We start from the raw sequence: 21,137 nt of genomic DNA on the forward strand, positions 1-21,137 counted from the left end.
TCTCTCTTCTTAGCCCTCAAGGGAGTTTTATTCCGTCTCCTGAGAGATGTCTATAATGGGACGTCTTAAAAAGGCATATATTTTAACTTTTTAACTTGGCCACTCTCATAAAGAAACTCTGAAGGCCAGGAGCCTGGGGCAGGCGGATCACCTGAGGTCAGGAGTTCGAGACCAGCATGGCCAACATAGTGAAACCCCGTCTCTACTAAAAAATACAAAAATTAGCTGGGCATGGTGGCATGCGCCTGTAATCCCAGCTACTCAGGAGGCTGAGGCAGGAGAATCTCTTCAACCCAGGAGGCAGAGGTTGGGAGGCAGAGGTCACAGTGAGCCGAGATCCCGCCACTGCACTCCAGCCTGGTGACAGAACGAGACTCCATCTCAAAAAAAAAAAAAAAAAAAAGAAAAAGAAAGAAAAAGAAAAGAAAACAAAAGAAACTTTGAATCGTTCAGGTTTTGTTTTGTTTTTTTTTTTTTAAGAGACAGGGTCTTGTTTTCTTGCCCAGGCTGGAGTGCAGTGGTGGTACCATCATAGCTCAATGCAGCTTCAAACTCCTGGGCTCAAACGATCCTCCCGCTTCAGGCTCCCCAGTAGCTAGGAGCACAGGTGCATCAACATCTGAGCAATTTTTGTTTTGTTTTGAGAAAGAGTCTTGCTGTGTCACCCAGGCTGGAGTGCAGTGCCATGATAACCGCTCACTGCAGCCTCAACCTTCCAGGCTCAAGTGATCCTCCTGCCTCAGCCTCCAGAGTAGCTGGGATTACAGACACACATCACCAGACCCAGCTGTTTGTTTCTTGTTTGTTTGTTTGTTTTTTGGCAGAGACGATGTCTCACTGTGTTGCCCAGGCTGGTCTCAAACTTCTGGGCTGAAGTACTTCTCCCGCTTTCGCCTCCCAAAGTGCTGGGATTACAGGCGAGAGACACGGCGCCTGGTCGAGTTCTATTTTTTAACACAAAGGTGTATGATTTGGAGCAAGTCGATTTAATTCTCTGTGCCGCCTCAATTCTTCCCCTGGATAAACATTTCTTCCTTCCTTCAAATGTCCGTCTAGTGTCTAGTTTTGTGCTGGACACTGCTGTTGGTGCTGAGCATTAAGTGATGAACAAAACAGACAAGGTGGAGGAAGATAAATTATAAACGAGTCAATAAAGAGATGAGACATAGAAATTGCAGCTACTGTTAAAGCTATGAAGAAAATAAAACAAGGTTCTGTAACCAACTGGAGGCAGGGGTGCCGTTTATTTAGCGGTCACTGTGATGAGGAGAAGCAGAGGAGTGTCGTGACCCAAAACACTATTTCCAGTATAATAAGATCTCTTGGGCTGCCAGAGTGGAAGCAGGCAGGCCCTTAGAATTGTAGCCGTCCAGACTAGAAAAACGGTGGACTGGAACAGGGTGACAGCAGTGGACGTAGGCACTGGGTCCTGTGGCTCAGCGGGAGCAGCGCCAAAAGTTGTGCTTCCCTTTAAAAATTTGAGTCGCAGGGGCGGGATTGAGGGAGGCTGGGGTTAGCAGAGGGCGGGAGGTCAGAAGCAGGAAGAGCCTCGCCTTGGAGTGCGCGCGCGCGGTGCGGGGGCGGGATTTGGGCGAGTCCGCATGGCTGGCTCGGGCCCCGGATGAGGAAGTGCAGGGGGACCATAGAGACGAAGAGGTGGCGGCGGCCGGAGCGCCCCCGGGCTCTGTCGGCTCCGTAGGCTCAGGTAGACTTGGCGACGACTGGGCTGCAGCTGCAGAGGCTGAGCTGGCTGGGCAAGCGCGGGCCGCGGAGCAGGTCTCAGGGTAAGAGGCCGGGGACTGGAAGGCTTCGGGCGTAGCCGCCCCGCCCCACTCCGCCCTAAAGGGACCCTCCGCCGGGTGGTGCTGGCTAAAGGGGAGTCCGGGCCCCCCGCCCTCTTGGGGCGCGGAAAGGAACCAAGGCTGCCCTGTGGGCGGGGAACGACCCAGGGAGAGGGAGGAGACCAGGCCCCGCGTCGCTAGAGAGAAAAGCGGCTTCTCCAAGTCATGGCTCCGACGCGGGAGAGAGACTCCTCTTCAACCTCGATACGACAGGGATCCCCCAACTTATCTCCTCGCAGAGGACGACGCCCCTTATCGGAGGCGTACGCTCTTTCTTAGCGCTCATCCGTTGGTCAGCAGAGGGAGACCCACTCCCGGGGTTCGAGGGGCATTCTGAACTTATCCTGAGGAGGAGTAAGAGATAACCCCTAAATGAGACCTTTCCCCCAACTTTGGTCAGCGTCCCCCAGGTGAAGAGTGAGACTCAACTTGCCTGAAAGTGACAGAGGGGATCTTTCTTCCCAGTAAGAAAGAGACTTACCTTCCTCCTTTATTTTTCACGTGTACCCCAAGATACGGAGAGGAAGACCCTGAAAATTTACTTTATGGTATCAGAAGTCAACCTTTCTCCCTCTCCCATCGCGATGTCCACAGAGGGAGCCTCGCTTCTCTTCTTCCCTTTAAGCCTCTTGGTGTGCAGTGAGCTCCTTTCCCTTGCACAATTAAGAGCATGGCTTTTGGAGTGTGATAGTTACAAACCTGGGTCTCTCACTTAACATCTTTGTGACCTTGACTATTTGTTTAACTTGTCTCAATCTCAGTCCATCTCCAATTTGGGTTCTGTTTTCTTAAAATTGTCATGCGGGCTAAGGGAGCATTTGTGTAAATACTAATTACATAGTAAGCTTTTGGTAAGCTGTTGCTGTTACTATTAACTTCATCTGTTAAAAAAGAAAATTAATATCTTGCACAGAGAAGCATATTTTTCCATGCGTGCCCCTCCCAACCCCCATCACAAGTGTTCGAGCATCCTTTCTCACTGGAGTGGAAGACTCCCTCCCACTTAGGGGTTAGAGAAAGAGACATTTCCAGTCCCCTTAGATCCTACTGTACAATACTCCCCCAAATTAACAAAGAGAGCATCAATGAAAATAATCAAGAAAAAAAGACTTAGCTTTTGGAAACAGGTCTGTCCTCTTAAGAGAAAGGGAGACCTGATGCCAGAAGCCAGCCCTTCCTTTGTCCACAGAAGGTATCACTTCTTCCTAACTGGTTAGAGATGTCCTCTCCCACTCCCTGACTTACTGTAGTGACAAAAAATATTCCATCTGCACGTCCTTCCCACCCCGCAAGTGGGCGATTCCAAGTTCTTCCTTTCTTTTGCTCTCCCAAGAAAATGAAGACTCTGTACCTTTGAGGAGCGATCTCTTCCCTCTTGTATATCCAGAATGACACAGATTGTTTCTTTTCTCCTTTTCCTTTGTAAAAGAGATGAAAATCTTTTATACAGGAAGCCTCTGTCAGTAGAAATCAGAAGCTTTTCCACGGTTTCACTCCTTATGTGGAGACAGAGGGATCCTTTTTCTGGATGTTATTAAAGGGAGGAAATGGGAAATAGTCCTTGATGCTTTTGAGATTTTCTGCACGCTCCTCGTTGAAGCGCTTGGCCCTGTTTAGTGTATGAACTTCCCTGCCTCACTTTCAGTTTGTCTTGGGATTTTATTAAAAGACTCTTCTTTCTCTTTCTCAAGAAGAGGCCCATTCTCCAAATTCCCTCACGGAGGGAATGACTACAATGTCTGAATCTTTGGAAAAGAAAGCCCCTTTCTCAAGGTGAAAAGAGTATTGCGAGCTTCTGAGGGCCTGGTCATTATTGTGAGTATTGTTCCCTGAAGCAAGCATGGCAGTGCCTAGTGTTATTAACAGCCCCTTTGCTTTGGAATTAAAGGGAGGGGAGACTTTCAGATTCGGGATTGTTGGGGCACACAGTTTTAGGTTCTGTTTTCTTTGTGGTTTTTTTTTTTTTTTTTGCTTTCTTATTTTTTGCCTGTTGTAAATTTTCAACCTCTAGAACTTTTGGGGAGTGTTTGAATGACTAAAAGTTGCCACTTTGTCAGGTTTTTAGTGTTATAAAATGTATTCTGATGAGATTGAGAGCAGCAATGTTAACCCTTCACTGGTAGGTTTGTTTTCCTGTTTTTGTTTTTTTGGTGGGCTAGGAATTAACACTGCCAAATTACCTGAAAGCACGCTAAAGGAAAGCTTACCATCTTTTTTTATATGTAAAGTGTTCTTAAATTACCTCAAATGCCTTCGAGTAATTGCAGAGGGGATTAGTGGGAGCTCTATACCACCATTGTTGGTGTCTGTAGGTGTGCTTTTCTGAAACAAAGGGACATAGAAAAGTTATTCTTTGGAGTCTTGGGATTTTTTATGGGTGATAGGACCCTTTGAACTTATTTTGATGAATATGTGAAAAACAAGCCCGGGAAAGTTCACTTAACTTTCACTTAACACACTCAAGACTCAGCAGCTAGTATGTGGGAGCAGGATAAGGGACCCTGGCTTCCTGCTGAAGAGACCAGCAGTTAGGCCGGGCGCAGTGGCTCACTCACGTTTATAATCCCAGCACTTCGGGAGGCTGAGGTGGGCAGATCACGAGGTCAGGAGATCAAGACCATCCTAGCTAACACAGTGAAACCCCATCTCTACTAAAATTACAAAAAATTAGCTGGGCGTGGTGGCGGTCACCTGTAATCCCAGCTACTCAGGAGGCCGAGGGAGAAGAATCGCTTGAACCCGGGAGGCGGAGGTTGCATGAGCCAAGATCATGCCATTGCACTTCAGCCTGGGCAATAGAGCAAGACTCTGTCTCAAAAAAAAAAAAAAAAAAAAAAAGACTGCTGGGAGAGGGCCGGGTGCAGTGGCTCAGGCCTGTAATCCCAGCACTTTGGGAGGCTGAGATCACGAGGTCAGGAGATCGAGACCATCCTGGCTAACATGGTCAAACCCCGTCTCTACTAAAAATACAAAAAACAAACAAACAAAAAATTAGCCGGGCATGGTGGCAGGCACCCGTAGTCCCAGCTATACTTGGGAGACTGAGGTAGGAGAATGGCGTGAACCCAGGAGGCAGAGCTTGCAGTGAGCCAAGATTGCGCCACCGCACTCCAACCTGGGCAACGGCGAGACTCCGTGTCAAAAAAAAAAAAAAAAAGACTGCTGGGAGAAGTATTTGTGCATTTGCAAAGAGCGAGCATGAAATAATTGTCCTCAACATAAAATAATTTCTACTTTTACTGGAATAATAATAATTTTCATACTTCCTATAAGTATTAGTCACTTTTTGGGAATAAATCCATTCCCTACACAATCTAATACAGTACTTATTTGTGCTGTGATAAAGACAAGCCAGTAGCAGCTGTCAAGAGTCATTCATAAATCTATGGTTTATTTTTTGCCTGTACCTCAAACTAGGTAATTATCTGGTATCCTCACCCAATAGGTTGATATAAGTGATTAGCAAAGATTAAGCTGTAAATCCCTGTCTACATTTTATAGGCATGTGTTACTCACTCTTCCCTTTCAGTTCACACTGAACACTTTAATGTAAAAACATTGATGGTTAAGGCAGAGAGCTGACAGCTGGAAAAATACTGATAAAACAAAAGGATAATAAACTTACCAGCTGTTTTTATTGCTGTGCATTTAGATCTTGAGAAATAATGGTTAGACATTTTAACATAAGTAATATATACTCACTGTTTTGAAAACTAAGTACAAGGCTGGGTGCAGCAGCTCACTCTGGGAGGCCGAGGTGGGAGAATCACTTGAGGCCAGGAGCTCAAGACCAGCCTGGGCAATGTAGTGAGACCCTGTCTCTACAAAAAATAAAAGTATTTGCTGGTTTCACTGCCTCGCACCTGTAGTCCTGGCTGCTTAGGAGGCTGAGGCAGGAGGATTGCTTGAGTCCACAGTTTGAAGTTAAGTTCAACATGCAGATAAGTCATTGGTGATGCTTTTGTCCAAGGTGACACTGTGATATTTGCCTTATATATATATTTTTTGTTTTGTTTTGTTTTGAGACTGAGTCTCCCTCTGTTGCCCAGGCTAAAGTACAGTGTCGTGATCTCTGCTCACTGCAACCTCCGCCTCTCAGGTTCCAGGGATTCTCGTGCCTTACCCTCCCAAGTAGCTGAGATTACAGGCTCCTGCCACCATGCCCGGCTAATTTTTGCATTTTTTAGTAGAGATAGGGTTTCACCGTGTTGGTCAGGCTGGTCTTGAACTCTTGACCTCAAGTGATCTGCCCACCTCAGCCTCCCAAACTGCTGGTATTACAGGCATGAGCCACCAAGCCTCGCTGTAGAGATGTATTTTTACATCATTCTTTTAGATTGCTCCATTGCATTCAGAAATTTAGTTTTAAAGAACTTGAATGTCTTCTCAAAATCGGGTTCTGTTACTGCAGCCTTGTAGCATTATCAATATTTTGATAGATGGTGTAAGCTACTGAGCTGAAAATAAGTTTAACCTGCCACTCTAGGCTTGCCTCTAAATATCACCTCACTTCTGAACGTTCCAGCTGTTCTTGGTAACAGATCTGCAATTCTGCTCAGAAATTTGAGGACCCAGAATTAGTCCAGGAGAAAAAGGAGGGGGTGTCTGTTTTGCTTCTCTAGCCAGTGTGGCTAGTTGTTTTACAGGTTGAAAATTCTTAGAATTTGGTCCGAACAGGAGTATCAAGAGATGAACCATTTTATGTGATTGTCAGTGTTGACTCTTTATGATAAAGATCTGTTTAGTAAACCTGTATTTGTGCATGACTCTATGTGGAGCAACATTTGGAACAAAATGTTGAGCTAGAACCTTGGGGATGGAAAGGAGTAGAATTTACTAGAAACACTGCAGGGAGTTGAGTCCACAGGCTGCAAGTGCTGATTGAATGGTGAGGGGAAGTCAGATATGGTTATGGCTGGGGATTCATTCAAATCTGAGCTCCAAAATAATGATGATGTGTTTTCTGAGAAGCAACAGGATTAAGAATAAGCATGTGGCTAGTCATAGTGGCTCACGCTTGTAATTCCAGCACTTTTGGGAGGCTGAGGTGGGAGGATTGCTTGAACCCAGGAGTTTGAGACCAGCCTGGGCAACATAACAAGACCTACAAAATTATCTACAAAAAAAAAAAATTAGGCCAGGCACAGTGGCTCTCACCTGTAATCCCAGCAGTTTGGGAGGCCAAGGCAGGCTGATCACTTGAGGTCAGGAGTTCGAGATCAGACTGACCAACATGGAGAAACCCTGTCTCTACTAAAAATACAAAATTAGCTGGGCGTGGTGGCGAATGCCTGTAATCCCAGCTACTCAGGAGGTTGGGGCAGGAGAATTGCCTGAACCCAGGAGGTGGAGATTGTGGTGAGCAGAGATCTCAGTGTTGCACTCCCACCTGGGCAACAAGAGGGAAACTCCGTCTCAAAAAAAAAAAAAAAAAATTAGCCAGGCATGCTGAGGCAGAAGGATTACTTGAGCCCAGGAGTTCAAGGTTATAGTGAGCTATGATTGCACCACCACACTCCAGCCTGGGTGACACAGCAAGACCCTGACTCTTTTTTTTTTTTTTTTTAAAAAGAAGGAATGAGCATGTAAGTTTACTGAGGGCATCTTATTTATCTTTGTTTCTCAAAGCTGTTTGCATGTAGAAAGACTCAGTTATTCAATAGATTGAATGAATTGTGTTTTAAACATGGTAAGTTTTGGGGGTGCCATTCTTGCAAGTGAAATGTAGGTTAGGAATTGAGAGAAAGGTTGGGGTCAGAGTCAGGTTCCTTTTTTTTTTGAGACAGGGTCTCTCTGTGTCACCCAGTCTGGAATGCAGTGACCCCATCTCAGGTCACTGCAACCTCTGCCTTCCAGGTTCAAGCAATTCTCCTGCCTCAGCCTCCCAAGTAGCTGGGATTACAGGTGTTCGCCAACACGCCCAGCTAATTTTTTGGATTTTTAGTAGAGACGGGGTTTTACCTTGTTGGCCATTCTGGTCTGGAACTCCTGACCTCGGGTGATCCACCCACCTCGGCCTCCCAAAGTGCTGGGATTACAGGTGTGAGCCACCGCTTCTGGTCAGGTTTCTTTTTTAAAAGAAATTATTTTTGTTAAGATTTAATTCATATGCCAGACAATTGACTGATTTAAATTGTACCAGTCAGTGGTTTTTGGTATAGTCGCAGAGTTCTACAACCATCACCATAATCAGCTTTAGAAAATTTTTATTAGTCAAAAAAGGAATTCTGTGTCCATCAGCTGTCCACTCCTGATTTCTCCAAGAATTCCAGCCTTTTTTTTTTTTTGGACGGAGTTCGCTCTTGTCTCCCAGGCTGGAGTGCAGTTGCGCAATCTTGGCTCACTGCAACCTCTGCCTCCCAGGTTCAAGCAATTCTCCTGCCTCAGCCTCCAGAGCAGTTGGGACTACAGGCACGTGCCACCATGCCCAGCTAATTTTTTGTATTTTTAGTGGAGATGGGGTGTCACCGTATTACCCAGGATGGTCTCCCAACTCCTGACCTCGTGATCTGCCCACCTTGGCCTCTCATGGGTGTGATCCTCCCCTGTTAATAGCTGGGTTCGTGGTAAGATTTGCCAATTCTAGACATTCCTATGCAGGGGATCTTGTAATATGTGATCTTCTGTGACTGGCTTCTTTCACTTAGCATAATGTCTTCAAGGTTCATTCGTGTTGTAACATGTATTATTTCTCCATTCCTTTTTATGGTTGAATAATATTCTATTGTATGGCTGTACCACATTTTGTTTAGGCATCCATCAGTTGATGGATATTTGGATTGTTTCTACTTTTTGACTATTGTGAGTAGTGCTGCTAAAGACATTTGTGTACAAATTTTTATGTGGACTTATATTTGGTGCATATATACCTATGAGGGGAGTTGCTGAGTCTTTGGTAACTCTGTGCTTAAAGGAAGAGTTTTAGGCCAGGTGCGGTGGCTCACACCCTTAATCCCAGCACTTTGGGAGGCCGAGTCGGGCGGATTACTTTAGGTCATGAGTTCAAGACCAGCCTGGCCAACATGGTGAAACCCCATCTCTACTAAAAATACAAAAATTAGCCAGGCATGATGGCACATCCCAACTATTCAGGAGACAGAGGCAGGATAATCCTTGAACCTGGGAGGCGGAGATTGCAGTGAGCCGAGATGGCGCCACTGCACTCCATCCAGCCTGGGCAACAGAGCAAGACTCCATCCCAAAAAAGATAAAAAGGAAGAGTTTTGAGTCATCCTCATCACAGAGGCTGCAGAAAAAGATGAGGTTATCAAGAAAGTGAAGCCTAAAAAGGGAGGAATCAAGGATTAAGTTTTAAGAACACCCATGTCTGTGTGGTAGGCAGGGTCAGATGCATAAGGTGGCAGAGACCCAAGGAGGCCATCTCCTTTGAAAAATCTGCTGTTTTGCCGTATCCTTTCCTGCATTTACTCTTCAAATCTGTATGTGCTGTGACAGCTGAAAAATGGACTGTGTATGTTGTTGGGAAAGGAAAACTGAACCAAATTAAAATTGAGTACTTCCTACTTATTTTTGGCATCAAATAGCAACTCCACATTATCTCTACTAGCCTCCCCCATCCCCCACCTTACACACACACACACACACAAATGGCCTAAAATCTGAAGTGCCCCTAGAAAGATCTTTATCTGGAAATAAAGGAGAAAGGGGAAGATTCTAGATCTAAAAGGGATACATTTCTCTCAGCACTGTTTTTGAGACAGAGTCTGGCTCTGTCACCCAGGCTGGAGTGCAGTGGTATGATCTTGGCTCGCTGCAACCTCCGCCTCCCGGGTTCAAGTAATTCTCCTGCCTCAGCCTCCCGAGTAGCTGGGACTACAGGCACCTGCCGTCGTGCCCAGCTAATTTTCTTTTTAGTAGAGACAGGGTTTCACCATGTTGGCCAGGTTGGTCTCTAACTCCTGACCTTAGGTGATCCGCCTGCCTGGGCCTCCCAAAGTGCTGGAATTATAGGCATGAGCCGCCGCACCCAGCCTTACAGCACTGTTTATGAAAGCTTTTCACATCCGAAATCTCATTTGATTCTCGTTCTTGCCCTATACACACAGTTTATCTCTTGGTAATGTTTTGTTTTGTTGCTTGTTCATTATTTTCTTTGAGATGGGAGTCGTGCTTTGTTGCCCAGGCTGGAGTGCAGTAGCGCGATCTCGGCTCACTACAACCTCCACCTCCTGGGTTCAAGTGAATCTCGTACCTCAGCCTCCCAAGTAGCCTGCCACCGTGCCCAGCTAATTTTGGTATTTTTAGTAGAGACTGGATTTCACCATATTGATCAGGCTGTTCTCGAACTCCTGACTTCAAGTGATCTGCCTGCCTCAGCCTCCCAAAGTGCTGGGATTACAGGTGTGAGCCACTGCGCCCAGCCTAATGTTTTGGATTTAATTTTTTAAATTTGCCTTTCTGTGTTACCTAAACATCATGGAACAGCAATCTGATTTCTTATCACTTCTGGTATTTAAGTTAGTATTATAACGTTACGCTTTTTTACCTTTGGGAAGATTCTTTAAAGTTCATCTTTTCTCTCCTTTTGTTTAGGGTTAGGGAAAGCATCAAGAATGAAGGTGTGGGTCAGGCATGGTGACTCGTGCCTATAGTCCCAGCACTTTGCGGGGCCAAGGCAGGAGGATTGCTTGAGCTCAGGAGTTGGGGACCATCCTGGACAACGTATCAAAACTTGTCTCCACCAAAAAAAAAAAAAACTAGCCAGGTGTGGCCAGGCACAGTGGCTCATGCCTGTAATCCCAGCACTTTGGAAGGCGAGGTGGGCAGATTATGAGGTCAGGAGTTCAAGACCAACCTGGCCAACATGGTGAAACCTTGTCTCTACTAAAAATACAAAAATTAGCCAGGCGTGGTGGCACACACCTGTAGTCCCAGCTACTCAGGAGGCTGAGGCAGAAGAATCACTTGAACCTGGGAGGCGGAGATTGCAGTGAGCCAAGATCACGCCACTGCACTCCAGCCTGGGCGACAGAGCGAGACTCCGTCTCAAAAAAATAAAAAAATTAGCCAGGTGTGGTGATGTGCACCTGTCCCAGCTACAGGAGGCTGAGGCAGGAGGGTCTCTTGAGTCTGGGAGAGGGAGGCTGCGATGAGGAACGATTGCACCACGGTACTCTAGCCTGGGTGACAGAGCAAGATCCTGTCTAAAAAGAAATGAAAGCTTGAAGTATCTTATCTGACTAACCAATTTCTGCCTTGGTCAGGTCAAAGCAGATTTTTTTCCCCCCTACTTAGGCGAGATTTATTTCAAGGCCTGTAAACATTCAGACTGATCAGAATGGTCAAAGTGGATTTTGTTGTTGTGGAAACTGCATGTTTGGTACACTGAACTGGAAAAGTTACAAGTCAAGAACCCCTGGCCCTGAGTATGTGTGTGTTTTGGCTACTTGTATAGTGTAGCGTTACAAACTGCTTAGATGTAAGTGTTTCAGCAAATAACCTGTTGCTACCATTCATTGTAAGAAATGAAACATTATGAACACAGTGGAAGCTCTTTCTTGATACACCTTCACCTCCATTCTCTCAGACAACCATGTAATATTTTAGGCAGGTCATATTTAACCTCCTCAGGTGTGGTGTTAGGATCTGTAACAAGAAGCTGATAGCTGCCCTATTTAGCTCAAAGGGTTGTTATGAGAATCAAATGAGTGATGACTGTGGAAAACACTTGGAAAATCTGAAGATGCAGGATAAAAATCAGGAAGGATTCTGCTAACGAGCTGGTTTAGTAGTTTCTCGTGCTAGGCTGGGTAGAGAGAGCTCAAGTATTTAGTAAGCAGTAAAGGAATGGAATCCCACTTTATCCCTATCCTCCCTCAAAAAGGAAAAATCAGTATATGAAATTTTCCAGAGTCCCTCAGTATATGTTCAACAAATATTTGCTGAGTATGTACTATGGGATAGCATGGGGATATAGCAGTGAACAAAAGAGGTAAGGTTCATGCCCATGAAAACAAACAGAAAACCGTCTTTATTTTCAAATTTACATCAGGTCTATCCTTGGATGTTTCAGGCACGTCTTATTCTCATCTACATTGGCTGGCCCTTCACATTTAAATTAAGAATCGTTCATAAGACAGTATTTGAATTGAGATTAGTCAAATGCCTATTAAAGGTTAAGGTATTTATTTTTCTACAAATTCATCAAGGAGAAATTTTTGGTGCCAGATGATGCTAGCATTTAAAGTAGAACTTATTTTCTTCATTGTAGCCGGTTTGAACTGAGGCAGCCTTCTTCTAACCTATCAAGGTTTTAAACTTTTATCCCTTCCTGTGATTTGTGTCAGGGTGAATCGTTTGATATAAAAGACTTGACTCCATAATCTGCATCTGCCCTAATGCTGTCATCTGGAGTAGAGACTCAGCCAGTTCCACTTGATTCCTCCATGTCTGCCGTGGTACAGGAATTATACTCTGAACTCCCAGTAAGTGTCTCCAGAGAGCTTCATGCTGATCCTGAGCCAAGTGTGATTCCAAATGTAAAACCTGGAGCCTCAAGCCCTCTTTTAAGTCAGAGTAGGGCATTGCCCTTGGAGCTGCAGAGGACTCGTGTGGAGAGTTGTTGTGAAGAAACCTATGAAACCTTGGATCCTGGGAGTGAGCCTGGGCGATGTGGGTTAGTGGACTCCACAGCAGGAGGTTCTGTGGCATCTGGGATCTTGGATAGGGCAAAGAGAAGCAAGAGCATGGAGCCAAAGGTCTTCAGAGATCCAGGGGGCCAGGTGGAAATTGTAAGAGAACCTTCTGAGGGAGCAAAGGAAGATCCACATCAACATTCCACAGCTGCTGAAGAAAAGATTAGCCCAAGTCAGGTAAGAAATGAAATCTCCATTCAGAAGAGTTGAGTGTGAATGACAGCTTTCTCTTGATAAAATACAGATGCTGACGGTTAGCTTATGATTTATTCTTGAAACATTTCTGAAATGTTGATTTTGAAGTTAACTTTGTTTTGATGATCTTTTAAAAAAACATTTGTGTCGTATCAGACACTTGAAGAGAGGAAGTGCTTAGTAAAAAAGTGTCACTTCTCTGAAGCAGTGACTGTATATGAAATATTGAGTCTGTGAAAATCATGTGGTATTTCAGCATTTGATGTTAAGAAATGATATAGATATACTCAGTCCTTATGTTTTGGTAGGTTGGAGTGAGGTTTTACAGAGAAACCTTTGAAGGGAGGCCTTTTTTTAAAAAAAAAAAAAAAGAAAAAAAAAGAAAAAAAGGTCTCGTTCTGTCGCCCAGGCTGGAGTGCAGTGGAACAATCTTGGCTCACTGCAACCTCTGCCTCCCAGATTCAAGCGATTCTCTTGCCTCAGCCTCCCAAATAGCTGTGATTATGGCATGAGCCACCATGCCCAGCTGATTTTTTTTGCATTTTTAGTAGCAATGGGGTTTCGTCATGGTGGCCAGGCTGGTCTCGAACTCCTTACTTAAGTTATCCACGCACCTCAGCCTTCTAAAGTGGTGGGATTACAGGCGTGAGCCACCATAACCAGCCGATGTGCGCTTTAATTTATACCCAGAGAGATTGGTTAGTTGAGACTAAGTGAACTATGATAGTGTGATGGTCTCAAAAAAAATTTTTTTTTTAAATAGAGACAGAGTCTTAGTTTGTTACCTAGGCTGGTCTCAAATTCCTCGGCTCAAGCAATCCTCGCACCTCGGCTTCTCAAAGTGCTGGGATTACAGGCGTGAGCCACTGAGCTCGGCCCTCCAAATTCTTTTTTCTTTTTTTTTGAGACAGAGTCTTGCTCTGTCGCCCTGGCTGGAGTGCAGTGGTTAGATCTCGGCTCACTGCAACCTCCGCCTCCCGGGTTTAAGTGATTCTCCTGCCTCAGCTTCCTGACTAGCTAGGATTATAGGCACCTACCACCATGCCCGGCTAATTTTTGTAGTTTTAGTAGAGATGGGGCTTTACCATGTTAACCAGGCTGGTCTAGAACCCCTGACTTCAGGTGATCCAACCATCTCGGCCTCCCAAAATGCTGGGTTACAGGCATGAGCCACCGCACCTGGTCGGGCCTTCCAGATTCTTAAAGGAATGTACCTGCCCAGCGAACTCCCTCCACTAGATGGTTTTCTAAGCCAGGGGTCAGCAAACTTTTTCTGTCGGGGCCACATAGTAAATCTTTTAGGCTTTGCAGGTCATGTGGTCTCCTTTTTTGTTTGTTGTTTTTTTTTTGAGATGGAGTCTCGCACTGTCTCCCAGGCCAGATTGCAGTGGTGTGATCTTGCCTCACTGCAACCTTCGCCTCCTGGGATCAAACGATTCTCCTGCCTCAGCCTCCTGAGTTGCTGGGATTACAGGCGCCGGCCACCACGCCTGGCTAATTTTTTTGTATTTTTAGTAGAGACAGAGTTTCACTATGTTGACCAGGCTGGTTTTGAACTCCTGACCTGTGATCCATCCACCTCAGCCTCCCAACGTGCTGGGATTACAGGCATGAGCCACCATGCCAGGCCGTATATGATCTCTTTTGGAACAACTCAGCTTTGCCATTGTAGCATAAAGTGGGCAGAAGCAATACATAAATGAATGAAAGCGACTGTATTCCAGTAAAACTTTATTTATTAGCACAGGCTGCTGGCCTGAGGGCTGTGATTTGCCAACCCCTGCTCTAAACCCCCAACAAGTTCATATTCTTTGGGCTGCCTGGGCTACGCTCCCATCCTGCTCTTGATAACATCCGTCATTTCTTTACACAGGATAAAGGGCAGTTAATTGTTGTTAGTAGGCTTCATACAGTGACTATGATTAGGAATGAATGAAGCATTAAGTAACATTTGAACATGGTATTTGAGTTTACACTGTGATGCCCTATCTTTTGTTTTGTTTTGTTTTGTTTTGTTTTGTTTTGAGATGGAGTTTCGCTCTTGTTGCCCAGGCTGGAGTGCAATGGTGCGATCTCAGCTCACAGCAAGCTCCACCTCCCGGGTTCACGCCATTCTCCTGCCTCACCCTCCCGAGTAGCTGGGACTCAGGCGCCCGCCACCATGCCCAGCTAATTTTTTTTGTATTTTTTTAGTAGAGACAGGGTTTCACCATGTTGGTCAGGCTGGTCTCGAACTCCTGACCTCAGGTGATCCACCCGCCTCAGCTTCCCAAAGTGCTGGGATTACAGCGTGAGCCACCGCACCTGGCCGATGCCCTATCTTTTAAAAATACAGTTAAATAGGTAAAAGACTAAAGATCCCAAAGTTCCGGTTGTGTTGCTTCTTAATGTGGTGGGCTGAGTCTTAAGAAAAGTTTCTTTTTTTTTTTTTTCCCAATTAGGGGACCTGCCACTTCAGGAGAGAAAAGTTTCTTAATGTAATATTTGATATAAAAGCATGTGTAATATGCATAAAGTATAACGAACACACATGCATATATATATTTATATATACATACATATACATACACATGCTTATGTAAGAACCAACCTAAGAACTAGATTACTATCTCCCTGTTCTTTTTTTTTTTTTTTTTTTTGGAGACAGAGTCTCGCTCTGTCACCCAGGCTGGAGTGCAGTGGTACAATCTCGGCTCACTGCAAGCTCCACCTCCCAGGTTCATGCCATTCTCCTGCCTCAGCCTCCCGAGTAGCTGGGACTACAGGCGCCCGCAGCCACACTCAGCTAATTTTTTGTATTTTTTTAGTAGAAACGGGGTTTCACCGTGTTAGCCAGGATGGTCTTGATCTCCTGACCTCGTGGTCCACCCACCTCGGCCTCCCAAAGTGCTGGGATCACAGGCGTGAGCCACTGCACCCGGCCTCCCTGTTGTTTTTTAAAATCATGCCTTTTCTCCCTCCCAGCTCCACCAGGTGTATATTCCATTTTGAATTGTATAAAGCCGAATGAAATTTAATTGATATAAATGTTAACATTTTGTACTTGGTTTCAAAAAGTGATCTCCACAAGTGAAAAGAAACAGAAGTACTTACAGGGAAAGGGGAAACGGAAGACCTGCATGTTTTAGCAGGTCAATTAGAATTGACTTTGTGCCAGGAAAAGCCAATTTGCTCTTAAAATAATTAAGGGAAATGTGTTATCTGGACTGAGAAGTGGTGGTCGTGCTCGTTTATGTGCTGCTCAGGCCACAGCTAGAGTATTATACTCTCCTGTTGTTGTCATGTGTGTGAGAGGTATAAAAAACCAGGAAGGCATTCATGGATAAGTATTCACACTAATGACACAACCTGACAATATGCATCTGGAAGCTAGGTCATTGGGTGTCTAACTTGTGAAAGAGAACAGTCAAGAGACGTGAGAGATGCCTTCAACAATTTAGAGGTCATTCAGCAGGAGTGGTCCTGTGGGGCACAGTTAGGCCAGTGGAAGATGTGGGGCAGCAGCAGCTCCTAATCACTCTCAGGTCACAGGACCCTTTGGAAATCTGAACACTGCAGACCTTTCAGAAAAACAGACATACCATTTGCATACCATTTCAGATTTGCAAACCCCAGGCATCCCCTGATCTCAATTTATAAGAGCTCTTGCTAGATTGGCAAAATATCCCACAGTCAAAAGACAACTGACAAATTGAGAGAACGGATTTGCAATGTGTATCAGAGATAAAGGGTCTATATCTGTAATATATGAAGAACTCTTAAATTGAGGAATGAAGAACCAAAGCCCAATAGAAAACTGAGAAGACTTTGGCCAGGCGTGGTGGCTCACGCCTGTAATCCCAGCACCTTAGGAGGCTGAGGTGGGCGGATGACGAGGTCAAGAGATTGAGACCATCTTGGCCAACATGTGAAACCCCGTCTTTACTAAAAATACAAAAATTAGCTGGTGGTGCATGCCTTTAGTCCCAGCTATTCAGGAGGCTGAGGCAGGAGAATTGCTTGAACCCAGGAGGCAGAGGTTGCAGTGAGCTGAGATTGTGCCACTGCACTCCAACCTGATGACAGAGCAAGACTCCCTCGCAAAAAAAAAAAAAGAAAAAAAAAATGAGAAGACTTGATAATGAACTGTGCATGTGTTTGTGTGTGTGGTGATTAAACATAAGAGATGGTCAGCCTCATGTAATTAGAGAAATGCAAAGTTAACCAGAGATACCACTTTTTTCCCTTTGATCTAAGGGTATCACTTTTTGACTATCAGGTGGGTGAAAATGAAAATGTATGACAACGTATCTGGTTAGGGATGACAACGTATCTGGTTAGGGACGCTATGAGGAAACAGACGTTCTAATACATTGCTGGTGGGAATGCAAACTGATACAACCTTTCTGAGGAAGAATTTGGCAACATTTAACAAAACTGCTCTTGCCTTGACCTGTTGACCCAGTACTTCAAGGAAACCTGCCTTAAAAGATACACTTCTAGGCCTATAATCCCACCACTTTGGGAGGCCGAGGCGGGTGGATCACCAGAGGTCAGGAGTTTGAGACCAGCCTGGGCAACATGGTGAAGCCCTGTCTCTACTAAAGATACAAAAATTAGCTGGGCGCAGTGACGCATGGCTGTAATCCAAGCTACTTAGGAGGCTGAGACAGGAGAACTACTTGAACCCCAGAGGCGGAAGGTGGAAGGCGGAGGTTGCGGTGAGCCAAGATGGCACCACTGCATTCCAGCCTGGGTGACAGAGCGAGACTCCGTCTCAAAAAAAAAGAGACCAGGCGCAGTGGCTCACACCTGTGATCCCAGCACTTTGCAAGGACGAAATGGGTGGATCACCTGAGATCAGGAGTTCAAGACCAGCGTGGCCAACATGGTGAAACCCCATCTCTACTAAAAATAGAAAAAATTAGCCGGACGTGATGGTGGGTGTCTGTAATCCCAGCTACTTGGGAGGTTGAGGCAGGAGAATCACTTGAACCTGGAAGAAAGGGTTGTAGTGAGCCGAGATCGCACCATTGCACTCCAGCCTGGGTGACAAGAACAAAACTCTGTCTCAAAAAAAAAAAAAAAAAAATGCACTTCTAGCAGTATAATAATACATATACACAAGGTTGTTCTTTTAAGCAGTTTATAATTGCGAAATATTGGAAACAACCTAAATGCCCATATATAGGAGAGAGATTGAATAAATTATGGCATAAGGTATGTCCATACATGGAGTATTACCCAGATATAATAACGAGGAAGATCTGTATATACTGATACGGAGTGATTTCCAGGTGTGTCAGGGGTCCCCAAAACCACCTGCAGGTTTTGAGATTTGCTGAAACTCACAGGACTGAGCATTTAATTGTTCTCACAGCTACAGTTTATTACAGTGAAAGGATACAAAGAAAATCAGCAAAAGGGAAGCAGGCATAGAGCAAAGTCCAGAGGAAATCCAGTGCAAGCTTCAAGAGTCCTTTCCCAGTGGAGTCATACACACTTAACCTCCTTCAGGAACAAATTGTGACAACACATATGAACTATTGTCTACCATGGGAGTTTGTTAGTGGGTCAGTGCCCAGGGATTTTACTGGGGACTAGTTGCATGGACATCCTCTGCCTGGCACATAGCAAAATTTCCGACTCCTAGAAGGAAAGCAGGTGTTTAGCATAAACCACATTGTAGTGTAGGCACAGTGAGCCACTCTTATTTAGGGAATGGTGGAAACTCCCAAACTCTAGTTCCCAGGTGCTAACCAAGCCTGACCCTGCAAGTAGACTTTTCTAAGGACAGCAGTCAGGCCTGCTCTGTTGACTCGCTTCTGTAAACTAGGATATACTGTTAAGTAAAAAATGCAAATCAATATCTATAGTGTTACCCTTTTCATGGAAGAAAGAAGAGGACATAAGCCTATATTGAAGTATCTGCTCGTTTGTATAAAACCTATACACAAGTACACATGGGAAGGATAGACCAGAAACTAATGAATTTGATTACCTATACTGAAAGAATGGGGGAATGGAAATGGAACAGAAAGGGTAGGAGGAACTGGCACTTCTGTAAGTACATCTTTTGGTATAGTTCTAACTTCATACTTGAAAAATAACTAACTAGACAACGGGGATGTGACTTGGGCCCAAAGCTGAATAGAAACTATAACAAGTGAGTCTTAACTGTATTACAAATGAATAACAGAACCAGTGGGGAGGGTAGCCCATATTACTTTAGCAAACACTAATTCGACTATATCCTCTTAAAGACTAAAGCCAAAAAAAAATAGAAAATATTAGTAAATTTGTTTCTCACAGGGGTGGGACTTAGCCATTTCTAAACAAAATGCCTATATGTATTCTAGGATTGGGGAAATAAGTAAATATGTGTGGATAATGACAGCCAGCTTTCTCACAGAGAAATAAATTACAAAGGAGAGTTGGCAAACATGAACCCTGACCCCACGAATTGCAGTTATTGGAGTTATTAGTATGAACTTGAGGTTCTTTTTTTTTTTTTTTTTTTTTTTTTTTTTTTTTGAGACAGAGTCTCACTCTGTCACCCAGGCTGGAGTGCAGTGGTGCGATCTTGGCTCACTGCAACCTCCTCCCGGTTGTTCAGGCAATTCTCCTGCCTCATCCTTCCAAGAATCTGGGACTACAGACTCATACCACCACGCCCGGCTAACTATTTTTTTGTATTTTTAGTAGAGACGGGGTTTCTACTAAACCAGGTTAGCCAGGATGGTCTTAATCTCCTGACCTCATGATCCGGCCACCTTGGCCTCCCAAAGTGTTGGGATTACAGGCGTGAGCCACAGTGCCCGGCCTAACATAGGGTTCTTTTTTTTTTTTTTTTTTTTGAGACGGAGTCTCACTGTGTCGCCCAGGCTGGAGTGCAGTGGCCAGATCTCAGCTCACTGCAAGCTCCGCCTCCCGGGTTTACGCCATTCTCCCGCCTCAGCCTCCCGAGTAGCTGGGACTACAGGCGCCCACCAGCTCGCCTGGCTAGTTTTTTTTGTATTTTTTAGTAGAGACGGGGTTTCACCGTGTTAGCCAGGGTGGTCTCGATCTCCTGACCTTGTGATCCGCCCGTCTTGGCCTCCCAAAGTGCTGGGATTACAGGCTTGAGCCACCGCGCCCGGCCAACATGGGGTTCTTAATACACACACATAGAGATGGAAATATGTGTACAAATGAGTGTATAAGATAGGGCCTAGAAGTAGCGACAGGCACCTTGTAGCAATGAGCACACATAGTCTTGGCTCTGAATACTTTTTTCCAATAAAAGGAGCCAAGATTCCTTGGAGAAATGGCTGTTCCAGGACAGGAGAGGGGAAAACGCAAGATGTGCCTAGAACAATTTGTGACTAAATGCTCAGAAAATTTTGGGGATATATCAGAAGGACACAGCAGCTAACTTGAAGGGGCTCCCAGTGGCCAAGTATGGGATGGTTTGAGCTTAAAATAAGTGATAGTGATGAATTATTTGACACTTACTTTTGCAGCAACCTATAGTACCCGTAGAATAAAACAAATATCCATGACCCCATTTGCTGATTTTCTTTGTATCCTTTCACTGTAATTGAATTAAAAGTAAGAAAAGAAAGGTCTTACAGAATTCCAATTAATAAATATAGATGGAATGATGGAAATAGAAAAAGCACTGTTTGGCAACCATCGCAATAATAATTATCTCAAGCAGGAATCATTAATGGATGTTAAAGCTAGTGGCTAAATGTTTGAGAAACAAATGTTTACATAGTCTCAAAGTATTTCCCTACAAGATATTTATTAGTTACAAAGGTGGAATAGTAACTTCGCAGTAGAGAAACCTGGCAGAATCCACCAAAACCAGGTGATGGAAGTTTGCCCCCAGGAATGAGGCACTCTAACACCATGATAGGACAGTGCCTCCTGATAGGACACTGCCCCCAATAGGACACCATGAGGAGAACCAACACCACTTCTGTGGTATTCTTTTTTTTTGAGCCGGAGTCTCACTCTGTAGCCCAGACTGCAGTGCAGTGGAGCAATCTCAGCTCACTGCAACATCCGCCTCCCAGGTCCTGCTTCAAGCAGTTCTGCTTCAGCCTCACAAGTAGCTAGGATTATAGGCACGTGCCACCATAGCCAGCTAATTTTTTTATTTTTAGTAGAGATGGGGTTTCACCATGTTGGCCAGGCTGGTCTTGAACTCCTGACCTTGTGATCTGCCCGCCTCGGCCTCCCAAAGTGCTAGGATTACAGGTGTGAGTCACAGTGCCTGGCAATTTTTTTTCTTTTCAGACAGCATCTCATTCTGTTCTTCCAGTGCAGTGGCATGATCTTGGCTCACTGTAACCTCTGCCTCCTGGGTTCAAGCGATTCTCTGCCTCAGTCTCCCAAGTAGTTGGGACTACAGGTGCATGCCACCATGCCCAGCTAACTTTTGTATTTTTAGTAGAGGCGGGGTTTCACCATGTTGGCCAGG

At 44.9% G+C, this 21,137-nt stretch overlaps 1 protein-coding gene across 1 annotated transcript in view; it reads left to right on the top strand.

The window, feature by feature from the left end:
- Positions 1-1,642: 1,642 nt before the first annotated feature.
- PRR14L (proline rich 14-like) overlaps positions 1,643-21,137 on the top strand; it is a 73,071-nt gene continuing 53,576 nt past the window's right edge. The window contains exons 1-2 of the mRNA XM_011979019.1: positions 1,643-1,784; positions 12,149-12,673. Coding sequence (XP_011834409.1) covers positions 12,200-12,673 — 474 coding nt within the window. The 5' untranslated portion in view covers positions 1,643-1,784; positions 12,149-12,199. The remainder of the gene's footprint in view (positions 1,785-12,148; positions 12,674-21,137) is intronic.

This window comes from Mandrillus leucophaeus, unplaced genomic scaffold (genome assembly GCF_000951045.1).
Source record: "Mandrillus leucophaeus isolate KB7577 unplaced genomic scaffold, Mleu.le_1.0 Scaffold2, whole genome shotgun sequence".
NCBI classification, from domain to species: Eukaryota; Metazoa; Chordata; class Mammalia; order Primates; family Cercopithecidae; genus Mandrillus; species Mandrillus leucophaeus.